The following is a 12,575-nucleotide window of genomic DNA, read 5'->3' on the forward strand; positions in this document are numbered from 1 at the left end:
ACCATCCCAACGTGTAGGCTGCTGTTAGCACCACATCACAAAAGGCTGCATTCGGAATGGTGCTGGGACTGGAAGCATGGACTGCTGATGACTGCCATCGCATTGTGATCAGTGATGAATTGTGGTCCTACTATACCAAGGATGACCATTGTTGGTGAGTACGGAGGCGACCTGAGAGATGTCCCATTCCTCCAATGCTTTGGAGTAGCACATCAATGTTACTCCTGATCTCACAGTCTGGAGAGCCATCGAGTATGACTTAAGATCACAGCTGGTAGTGATTGAGGAAACTCTGGTGGCACACTGGTACATGATCTCTCAAATGACACTATTATGGTGGCAGTTTTCAACAGAACACGTGTCTATGAGCTGACTGCATTATGTTGAGGTATCCCCGCTGGCAGCAAGATTTACAGATCTGTCCCTATTACAGCATATGTGCAAACAGCAGCTTGGATATCAACTCCATCCTGGTGCCATTATAAAGGATATCAAGCACCAGTCACAACAGCTGTGGGGTCAGCTAGCCTCAGGTGAGGATACAATGGCTTTATGACAGACACCCTTCCCAACCAAATCAGTGCATGCACCCAGGTCAGACAGGTACAATGTCATACTGATAAGTGGGCTCATACTGCCAAGTTCTTTCTAAATATTCTTGATTTTGTGATCACAGCAATAATAACACACACGATCTCAACCCATGACTTTTCATTTCATTTCCTCTTCCCCTTTCGAGTGTTCCATTTTCTTTGGCAAACATTGTATTTTTAATCTATCACCAAGTGCAAAACATGACACTCCACTGTTTTTGATAAAATTTTCTCCAGACAGTATGCTGAACATTGGAAAGCTATGTTGAATTTTGTGCCTGTTCCCTTATGAAAAATCTGTAAGATAACAGATGCATCTACATGTGACAGATCATTATCATCATCATTTAAGACTGATTATGCCTTTCAGCGTTCAGTCTGGAGCATAGCCCCCTTATGAAATTCCTCCATTATCCCCTATTCAGTGCTAACATTGGTGCCTCTTCTGATGTTAAACCTATTACTTCAAAATAATTCTTAACCGAATTCAGGTACCTTCTCCTTGGTCTGCTCCGACTCCTCCTACCCTCTACTGCTGAACCCATGAGTCTCTTGGGTAACCTTGCTTCTCCCATGAGTGTAACATGACCCCACCATCTAAGCCTGTTCGCCCTGACTGCTACATCTATAGAGTTCATTCCCAGTTTTTCTTTGATTTCCTCATTGTGGACACCCTCCTGCCATTGTTCCCATCTACTAGTACCTGCAATCATCCTAGCTACTTTCATATCCGTAACCTCAACCTTATTGATAAGGTAACCTGAATCCACCCAGCTTTCGCTCCCATACAACAAAGTTGGTCGAAAGATTGAATGGTGCACAGATAACTTAGTCTTGGTACTGACTTCCTTCTTGCAGAAGAGAGTAGATCGTAGCTGAGCGCTCACTGCATTAGCTTTGCTACACCTCGCTTCCAGTTCTTTCACTATGTTGCCATCCTGTGAGAATATGCATCCTAAGTACTTGAAACCGTCCACCTGTTCTAACTTTGTTCCTCCTATTTGGCACTCAATCCGTTTATATTTCTTTCCCACTGACATTACTTTCGTTTTGGAGATGCTAATCTTTATACCATAGTCCTTACATTTCTGATCTAGCTCTGAAATATTACTTTGCAAACTTTCAATCGAATCTGCCATCATAACTAAGTCATCCGCATATGCAAGACTGCTTATTTTGTGTTCACATATCTTAATCTCACCCTGCCAGTCTATTGTTTTCAACATATGATCCATAAATAATATGAACAACAGTGGAGACAGGTTGCAGCCTTGTCTTACCCCTGAAACTACTCTGAACCATGAACTCAATTTACCGTCAACTCTAACTGCTGCCTGACTGTCCACGTAAAGATCTTTAATTGCTTGCAAAAGTTGCCTCCTATTCCATAATCTTGTAGAACAGACAATAACTTCCTCCTAGGAACCCGGTCATATGCCTTTTCTAGATCTATAAAGCATAGATACAATTCCCTGTTCCACTCATAACACTTTTCCATTATTTGCCGTAAGCTAAAGATCTGGTCCTGACAACCTCTAAGAGGCCTAAACCCACACTGATTTTCATCCAATTGGTCTTCAACTAATACTCGCACTTTCCTTTCAACAATACCTGAGAAGATTTTACCCACAACGCTGATTAAAGAGATACCTCAGTAGTTGCTACAAACTTTTCTGTTTCCATGTTTAAAGATTGGTGTGATTACTGCTTTTGTCCAGTCTGATGGAACCTGTCCCGACTCCCAGGCCATTTCAATTATCCTGTGTAGCCATTTAAGACCTGACATTCCACTGTATTTGATGAGTTCTGACTTAATTTCATCCACCCTAGCTGCTTTATTGCACTGCAACCTATTGACCATTTTCTCCACTTCCTCAAATGTGATTCTATTTCCATCATCATTCCTGTCCCATTCTACCTCGAAATCTGAAACATTACTGATCGTATTTTCACCTACACTGAGCAACTCTTCAAAATATTCCCTCCATCTGCCCAAGGCATCCACAGGATTCACCAGCAGTTTTCCTGACCTGTCCAAAATACTTGTCATTTCCTTCTTACCTCCCTTTCGAAGATTGCTAATTACACTCCAGAATGGTTTTCCAGCAGCTTGACCCATAGTCTCCAACCTGTTTCCAAAGTCTTCCCAAGATTTCTTCTTGGATGCTACAATTATCTGTTTGGCTTTGTTTCTTTCTTCAACATAACTTTCTCTGTCTACCTGAGTTCTAGTATGTAGCCATTTTTGATACACCTTCTTTTTCCTTTTACAGGCTGCCTTGACTGTGTCATTCCACCAAGCTGTTTGCTTCATCCTACTTTTACACACTACTGTTCCAAGACATTCTTTAGCCACTTCTAGTACTGTGTCCCTGTACCTTGTCTATTCCTTTTCCAATGACTGTAATCGACTACATTCAACTAACTGGTACCTTTCTGAGATCGCTGTTATGTACTTGTGCCTGATTTCCTTATCCTGAAGTTTCTCCACTCTTATCCTCCTACATATGGACCTGACCTGCTGCACTTTTGGCCTCACAATACCAATTTCACTGCAGATTAAATAGTGATCAGTGTCATCAAAGAATCCCCTGAATACACGTGTGTCCCTAACAGCCTTCCTGAATTCCTGATCTGTTATTATATAGTCAATGACAGATCTGGTTCCCCTGCCTTCCCAAGTATACCGGTGAATGTTCTTATGTTTAAAAAAGGAGTTTGTGATTACTAAGCCCATACTGGCACAGAAATCCAAGAGTTGTGACAGATGCTGAAACTAAATGCAATTATGCATTTGACACCAAGACTTTCGATGGTTACATGATGCCATTCTTTAAAGACTTCTTGAGTGAATGAAATGATTGTACACTAGATGCAAGATAACATGTTCTGGATGCATCTGTGCTGTTCATTGTATCTCTCAAGCATTTAATTTCTTCCTGTGAGGTAACATCAAGAAGAAATTTTCCATCCTTCTCTTCCAGAATTGTTCCCAGAACTGAGAAGACTCATTATTACAAGCATAAAGAATATGACATCAAAAGCACTAAAAAATATGGACCTGGGTTTTTCTCTTGTGCTGAAAAGATTTAGGTTTGATGGAAAAATTTCAAATCCTTCATTGAGATTCTAGCAACATCACATATTTACATTGAGTATCGGTAAAAATAAAGGCCTTATAAAATTGTATAATAATGTGTAACCACATTGTGGTGCCTGCAGGGTAACCTGCTAAACAAGTCACTACTGTAGTGGTAGTTGTTGGCAGAAAATAAGGTAAGCTGATGCAACATAACAGCATTCCTTCACCTCTCATATCTAGTTAACTATTGGTGCTATCATGAAAGATATGTGCAGTTTATAATGGTTTCAACATTGAACATTGCATATCTAATGAAATTTTTATTAAAATATTATGGAGATCGCAGCTGTGGTTGAAAATATGACTCAAGGACATCATATTGTGGCTTATGAGCTCAGACCTTACCTGGAGTGCTGCAATTTGGCACTTACTAGGGTCAAAATACAAAACGTTCTAAAAGTCTTATACTAATTTTCAACAGTTCTTGTAACAATCACAGTTCATATATTTTCAACAACTGTAATTCAGATTACATCATAAAGTTCTAATTTATTCTGTACAACTAAAAAGGTTAATAACAATAAAGTGCTGAAAATATAAACACCAATAATACAACCTGCAACTGTGTTCTAAAACTGTGAAAAATCACGAAGAACAGATTTTTTTTTTTTTTAAAGAAAATGACAGGAAGTTATTCTTACATCTATGAACACACAAAAGGAAGGATATCAGGACATATACCTGTAAAATGGCAAGAGTCCAAGAAACAACAGTCTTTAGAAAATATAGGCTCAATTTCCAGGCAGAGTGTTCTAGATAATACAATTGAAATACAGTAATTTCAGTGACATATAAAATACTTACAATGTTCGATTTGCCAACATACATACACACATACATGCACACATAAACATTCAAAATAGATTTATTAAGTACAATTCATATAAAACCAGAATTTTGCTTCAAAAATTTGTCACACTGCTTTGTACTTCTTAAATTATTCTTGACAATATTAACAGTGGACACATTGTGCTTTTTCAGGCTTCCAGCACTTAAGGAGATACAGATTGCTCGGTGAAAACATTTGCTGAAAAATTAAACACATTATCTTAGATTATCTTTTGGAAATAATTTCATGAAAAAAGTATGTAACAGACTTCATCAAATAAATTATGGTAAGCTATATTAAGAAGAAATGGTAATATTTTTAATCAAATGTAAATATTCTGCCACTATTTACACCAATCAATATAGATTAAAAGTTCATTTCTTGCATTTCAACTTGCTCTTGATTGAAATTCTGATTCTACTGTCACTTAAATTAACAATGTTTTCTATCTTCTCATAAACTTGTCTCTCTCTTTTCTTTCTCATTTTTTCTTTAAATAATAAAGAAATTTTTCACAACACCATCTTAACATATACATGCACTTGCCATTTTATATGCACATTTTCATTTTTTTATCTCCAATTTTCATGTCAAGACATTGTAATGAAACTTTTCAATAAACATTAAAAAACAAGTAGTGCAGGTACCTTGAATAAAAGCTTGTGAAAGAAGTGCTCTGCACTGGCAGAGATAAACAACAATAAAGATTACAAAAGAAATGGGGTGAAAAGGAGCAACACAAAATAAAGCAATAATCAGACTTTTGTATCACAAGACATGGTCCAAAAGATTTTGATAATAATAAGGAAAAAATTCAGGTACAGGGAAATTATAAAGTCCATGAAACATTTAAAAAATTATTAAGAGTGAAATGATACAAATTACAGCTTTTGTAAACCATAAGCCATAATAAAAAATTGTACTGTCTGCAGTTCTGCACTCATATGCAGAACCATCTTGAAAATGGCAACTTCACAAGCATATTAACCTAGAGTGATGAAGCCACTTTTCATCTTTCAGGAAAGGTCAACCAACACAACACACTTACATGGGGGATACAGAATCAACATAGAACACATCCAGGATTCCAAGAATGTTAACTGTCCTGTAAGATAGACAGTGGGCCATCCTGTTTCACTGGTATCACCCATCTCAACATGCTGCAGCTGAAGCTAATGTCACAACTGAAAACTGATAGCAGGGATTTTATCTTTCAACAAGATGGCACCCCTTCATGTTTCCATAATTGTGTATGGTGTTACGTTACCTGAATGGGATACGACAGGTTATTGGATAGGTCGTGATGCAGTCGTTGACCTGATGTTGCTTAAGTGGCCACTACAGATGCTCTACTTGATGCCTCTCAAATTTTTTTCTTTTTTTTTTTGGGGGGGGTGGGGGGGTGGGGGGATGGGGGGGGGGGGTTGGTGAGGGGGGAGTATATCATTTATTTTCCACCTCTACCGCAAAATTTTGAAGAGGAGCAGCTGGTCCCACCAACACTCCTGATATGCTGCGTTGGGTATGAGCAGAATCTACCCATTAGATGTGCAGTGTGTGATGAAAGGTGAGTGCACAGTTTTTTAACAACATTTATAAATGTTCTGAATGTTAGTATTTCATGTACTGTATCATGTGTTATGTTGTTCTTGGCCATTTATATGTATCAACATTCTGAAATGTTTTATGGACTTCATAATTATCCTGTACACGATAAAACAAATCTCATTCTTCAGAAAGATAAATCAAATCTAAAACTTTCAATGAGAGGAAAGAAATGAGAAGGCAGTTCTCAAGGAGGGAAACAAGTGGTAAAAGAAATGCTTCCAAACAGAGAAAAGAAATTTTTTTAAAAATATTTGTAGATTTACAAAAATGAGTGATGCTTTCAAGCAACAAACTGAAACAACAGTTGTTGACAGTGACAAATGTATTATCAAGTACTACAATATGTATCTAAAATGTCTTTTGATTGTTATGCTACTAATTTAAATGATACAGTACATAACAGTTTTATAATTCTAAATGGTGAGAGATGGAAAAGAATTAGAAGACCCTCTCACTCATGACAATGAGAAGCAAGGGTAAGACACTTACACCTGTTAAGAAAGAACTATGAATGGTGTTGCATCTCACAAATTAAAACTGTGATGCATAATAATACTAGGTCTGTCTAAAAAGTATCCAACCTTTGATTTTCCCGCACAAAATAGAGACGATAGCGCACGCCACTGTACACAGTAAAGGAAGAGGCCTTTATGTGCATGTGTAAATTTTGTACCTGCCTTCCAGCATGTCAGTCGCTGCCTGTCGGTCACTGAGTGAGGTGCTACACAACGTGCTCATGGGAATATCGATTCTCTCAAGATGACTGAACGTATTGAGCAAAGATACTGCATCAAATTTTGTCAAATGCTTGATGATTCTCTAAGTGAAACAATTCATAAGATTCAGCAGGTGTTTGGAGAAGATACAATGAGTGTAACACAAATTAAGGAGTGGTTCAACCAATTCAAAAATGGCCACACATCAGCGGAGAGTGACAAGCATTCTGGCAGGCCCCAAACTGCTTGGAGGGCAGCTGTTGTTGAGTTGTGTATCACAAATATGAACCGGAAGGACAAACAATGACAAAGTAGCACTATCAAGGTGCTCTCCGGTGACTCTGTGATGCAGTTCGGCGCAAAAGATTAGACATGTGGATGCAAGAAACTGACAATTGCATCACGACAGTGCTCCCGCACATTCATGCCACTTGATCCAAAATTTCTTGGCCAAACATGGAATTACAGCCATTCACCAACCTCCCTACTCTCCAGACATGGCTCCTTGCAATGTCTGGTTGTTTCCATAGTTGAAGGTGTCACTGAAAGGATCCTGTTTTGAGAGTAGAGAAGAGATAATGCGGAACACGACGATGGAGCTTAACACCATTCCAAAAGAAGACTTCCAGAGGTGTTTCCAGCAGTGGAAGGATCGGTGGGCTAAGTGTGTGCAAGCACAAAGGGCATACTTTGAAGGGGATTAGGGTCCCAACCCCGTCAGATATTCGAAATATTTTTTCTGGCCAAAGATCAGATTCTTTTTAGACAGGCCTTATATATACGGCAGCAGATAATAGATTTGAATTACTCGACATTCCAGTGCCAGATTGAACTTTCTTGACAAATGAAATTAAAGTAACAAAAAGAAAAATATGGTCGAGGTAACAACAGGGAGGATAAATTACTCAAAATACTGTCTCTTGACTCCTTTAACTGTTTTATGATGATGTCAGATTTACTTCTGATGCTTTCATAGCTGTTAACAGAACAATAATACAATACATATTCTTTAATTCTGACACAGAATTGAGGTTTTAATGAGATGTTTGTGATAATTGAGACTCTAAAAATGTATGATAATTATTGGTGTATAAAATGCATTTAGCAGCACAAAATAAGGAAGTACTAAAATATTATGTGACATACATAAGAACATACATAGAAGAAGAATGGGTAGCTCTGAGGGATGAAGCAGTGAAGGCAGCAGAGGATCAAGTAGGTAAAAAGACGAGGGCTGCTAGAAATCCTTGGGTAACTGAAGAGATAATGATGAAAGGAGAAAATACAAAAACACAGTAAATGAAGCAGGCAAAAAGGAATACAAACGTCTCAAAAATGAGATCAACAGGAAGTGCAAAATGGCTAAGCAGGGAGGGCTGGAAGACAAATGTAAGGATGTAGAGGCTTATCTCACGAGGGGTAAGATAGATACTGCCTACAGGAAAATTAAAGAGACCTTTGGAGAAAAGAGAACCACTTGTATGAATATCAAGAGCTCAGATAGAAACCCAGTTCTAACCAAAGAAGGGAAAGCAGAAAGGTGGAAGGAGTATATAGAGGGTCTATACAAGGGCGATGTACTTGAGGGCAATATTATGGAAATGGAAGAGGATGTAGATGAAGATGAAATGGGAGATATGATACTGCGTGAAGAGTCTGACAGAGCACTGAAAGACCTGAGTCGAAACAAGGCCCCGGGAGTAGACAACATTCCATTAGAGCTACTGACAGCCTTGGGAGAGCCAGTCCTGACAAAACTCTACCATCTGGTGAGCAAGATATATGAGACAGGTGAAATACCCTCAGACTTCAAGAAGAATAGAATAATTCCAATCCCAAAGAAAGCAGGTGTTGACAGATGTGAAAATTACCGAACAATCAGTTAAATAAGTCACGGCTGCAAAATACTAACACTAATTCTTTACAGACGAATGGAAAAACTAGTAGAAGCTGACCTCGGGGAAGATCAGTTTGGATTCCGTGTTGGAACACGTGAGGCAATACTGACTGTACGACTGATCTTAGAAGCTAGATTAAGAAAAGGCAAACCTACATTTCTAGCATTTGTAGACTTAGAGAAAGCTTTTGACAATGTTGACTGAAATACTCTCTTTCAAATTCTGAAGCTGGCGGGGGTAAAATACAGGGAGCGAAAGGCTATTTACAATACAGAAACCAGATGGCAGTTATAAGAGTCGAGGGACATGAGAGGGAATCAGTGGTTGGGAAGGGAGTGAGACAGGGTTGTAGGCTCTCCCCGATGTTATTCAATCTGTATATTGAGCAAGCAGTAAAGGATACGGAAGAAAAGTGTGGAGTAGGTATTAAAATCCATGGAGAAGAAATAAAAACTTTGAGGTTTGTCGATAACATTGTAATTCTGTCAGAGACAGCAAAGGACTTGGAAGAGCAGTTGAACGGAATGGACAGTGTCTTGAAAGGAGGATATAAGATGAACATCAACAAAAGCAAAACAAGGATAATGGAATGTAGCCGAATTAAGTCAGGTGATGCTTAGGGAATAAGATTAGGAAATGAGACACTTAAAGTAGTAAAGGAGTTTTACTATTTGGGGAACAAAATAACTGATGATGGTCGGAGTAGAGAGGATATAGAATGTAGACTGGCAATGGCAAGGAAAGCGTTTCTGAAGAAGAGAAATTTGTTAACCTCGAGTATAGATTTAAGTGTCACGAAGTCGTTTCTGAAAGTATTTGTATGGAGTGTTGCCATGTATGGATGTGAAACACGGACGATAAATAGTTTAGGCGAGAAGAGAATAGAAGCTTTTGAAATGTGGTGCTACAGAAGAATCCTGAACATTAGATGGGTAGATCACATACCTAATGAGGAGGTATTGAATAGGATTGGGGAGTAGAGAAATTTGTGGCACTACTTGACTAGAAGAAGGGTTCGGTTGGTAGGACATGTTATGAGGCATCAAGGGATCACCAATTTAGTATTGGAGGGCAGCGTGGAGGGTAAAAATTGTAGAGGGAGACTGAGAGATGAATACACTAAGCAGATTCAGAAGGATGTAGGTTGCAGTAGTTACTGGGAGATGAAGGAGCTTGCACAGGATAGAGTAGCATGGAGAGCTGCATCAAACCAGTCTCAGGACTGAAGACCACAACAACAACAAAATAAGAACTATTTGCAAAACTATATTTAAAACTGAGATATTTGTTCTACGTCAAGGTGGTTTGTGTGACAATTAACACCTCTCATGGAGTGAAACAAAAATATATTACCTCACTATCACCATTTCAGTTGTGGTCCAGAACTGGAATAAAACAAGAGGTAGAAAACTATTAATAGTGCCCACAGTACTGAAAGATGCAACACTGTGTTGTGGTCTTCAGTCCTGAGACTGGTTTGATGCAGCTCTCCATGCTACTCTATCCTGTGCAAGCTTCTTCATCTCCCAGTACCTACTGCAACCTACATCCTTCTGAATCTGCTTAGTGTATTCATCTCTTGGTCTCCCTCTACGATTTTTACCCTCCACGCTGCCCTCCAATACTAAATTGGTGATCCCTTGATGCCTCAGAACATGTCCTACCAACCGATCCCTTCTTCTGGTCAAGTTGTGCCACAAACTTCTCTTCTCCCCAATCCTATTCAATACTTCCTCATTAGTTATGTGATCTACCCATCTAATCTTCAGCATTCTTCTGTAGCACCACATTTCGAAAGCTTCTATTCTCTTCTTGTCCAAACTATTTATCGTCCATGTTTCACTTCCATACATGGCTACACTCCATACGAATACTTTCAGAAATGACTTCCTGACACTTCCTGATGCAACACTATCCGGTAGTAACCACAACAAATTTCATAATTTATGGCCATGGTGACGGAGTAAGAGTTCTTTGTTGGTGTGTGCAGTATACAGGTGTTGGGGATGCCAGTGGAAATCTCAAATTCACGCATGCTTGTCTCATGTGGTTGAGGTTTTTGTCATTAATGTTTTAACAAAAACTGATACCTACAATATTTTCCACACACTGTTCAACAACTAAACAGTAAATATCACAAGAAAGAAAACATAGTAAAGTCCAAATTGAATTTGTTAATGGACAGAGAAATGTAGTGATTTGACACAGTTGTTTCGTAAGTGAAAATTATTGGACAATTTAAGAATACAGACTTATCTCTCAAGAGGACAGCATGTTGCAAGGAGTTGCCTAGGAAATGGCAGGTCCTCTTCTCCTGTACAGGTCCCAGCAGATAAATCAGGTATAGAGTGTAACATAATACCCTGTTGCTCCCATGTCCAATTTTTCATCCCTTATATTACTAGCCAGTTTGAGATTGGCCGACATGGACTTCCTTAAGATGAACAAATATAAATGGACTATATTCTAACTACTTTACACATATTAAGTGTCTTTGAGTATTACACACAGGTTGCGTTGCACTCTGGTGAAAGAATACAACATGATCAACTAATGATTAACTCACTAAAGTGAACTTTTGCTAGCACACGTTTAGCACCAAAATAGTTCTGTGGATGTCCAATTCTGAGAAAAGAGGCAGGAGGAGACAGTATGAAACTGTTGAGGGGCTCAGTTGTTTAAGGTGTAATAATGATTATCTGTCTAAAATAGAAAGCAACACATGGCAAACTCTTCAAGGTTGGCAGGCTATTCTAGTATGCAAACAGTTATCAAGAAATACTAATGTTCGGAATAAGCTCTTGGAAAGTCATATTTTAGCTTCGGTGAAAGTAATTTGGGAATAATGGATTGAGGGTATTCAGACAGTGTTTGAAACTCTGGCTTATCTTATAAATAATGAATAAATTCACTTTCAACATTCTCAACATCAGGGCCATAAACCACAGAATATCAAAGATTAAAAGGTAGCTGCCTTGTTAGAGCTAATAGTTACTTCAGGCAGTTGCTGATAAGGTGGGAGGAGATGGAACAAGGGATAATTGCTTGGAGCTTGCAGATTAGTGCTCAGAGCATCCAAGGTGGTGGATATAATATGGTACCTGTTTCTTGTGTCACATGAAAAAAGGCACACAAGTTCATTGTCAGACGTCTCAAAATGGGATGACTGCCTTTGTGAATACCAAAGAAGTACCTTTGAAGGAACTGGGAGATTATACTGATATAATGAGCATACTGGCCTGTGGTTTTACTCTCATGCACAGTTAGTCACATCAAGCAGAAGACATGCTATGTTGTACTCCACCAGTTTCACTGTTTCTAGTGGGACAAATTGACATTATACTGTTCATCTATCATGGTACAGAAGATGCCACTAAAACAAATAAATTGAAAATCTGAGTATTTATCTAGTTTACTTCCAGATCCAAGGTGACATGCTGGGTTTCCTTTGTGTATGAGTGAGACAAGTGGCAGATAAATTCACTTCAAAATTCCAGGTTATATCATTTTATGTACATGTCATTCCCCCATTACCTTTCATTGATTATATCAAAACTTGAGTAATATTCATTTTCAAACAGTAATGTTTACTACGAAAAATTTAATTTTTGCTATTTCATCAGTAGGAAACAACTTTTGTGTCTTCTACCAATTTCAGCAGTAGCATCCTCATTCTCTCAAATTTCATTGTACATCAATCTTATGAAACATACATTTTTCAGAACTTTGGGACATTTATAAGTGCTGTGCATAACATATTTCATAGTAAATCTATGGCTGTGGGCCACA

The 12,575-nt window shown here is 38.4% G+C and overlaps 1 protein-coding gene across 1 annotated transcript in view; it reads right to left on the bottom strand.

The window, feature by feature from the left end:
* Positions 1-4,198: 4,198 nt before the first annotated feature.
* The window catches only part of LOC124612239, a 234,963-nt gene continuing 226,586 nt past the window's right edge, over positions 4,199-12,575 (bottom strand). Inside the window, exon 8 of the mRNA XM_047140314.1 lies at positions 4,199-4,762. Coding sequence (XP_046996270.1) covers positions 4,728-4,762 — 35 coding nt within the window. The 3' untranslated portion in view covers positions 4,199-4,727. The remainder of the gene's footprint in view (positions 4,763-12,575) is intronic.

Source organism: Schistocerca americana, chromosome 4 (genome assembly GCF_021461395.2).
Source record: "Schistocerca americana isolate TAMUIC-IGC-003095 chromosome 4, iqSchAmer2.1, whole genome shotgun sequence".
Lineage (NCBI taxonomy): Eukaryota > Metazoa > Arthropoda > Insecta > Orthoptera > Acrididae > Schistocerca > Schistocerca americana.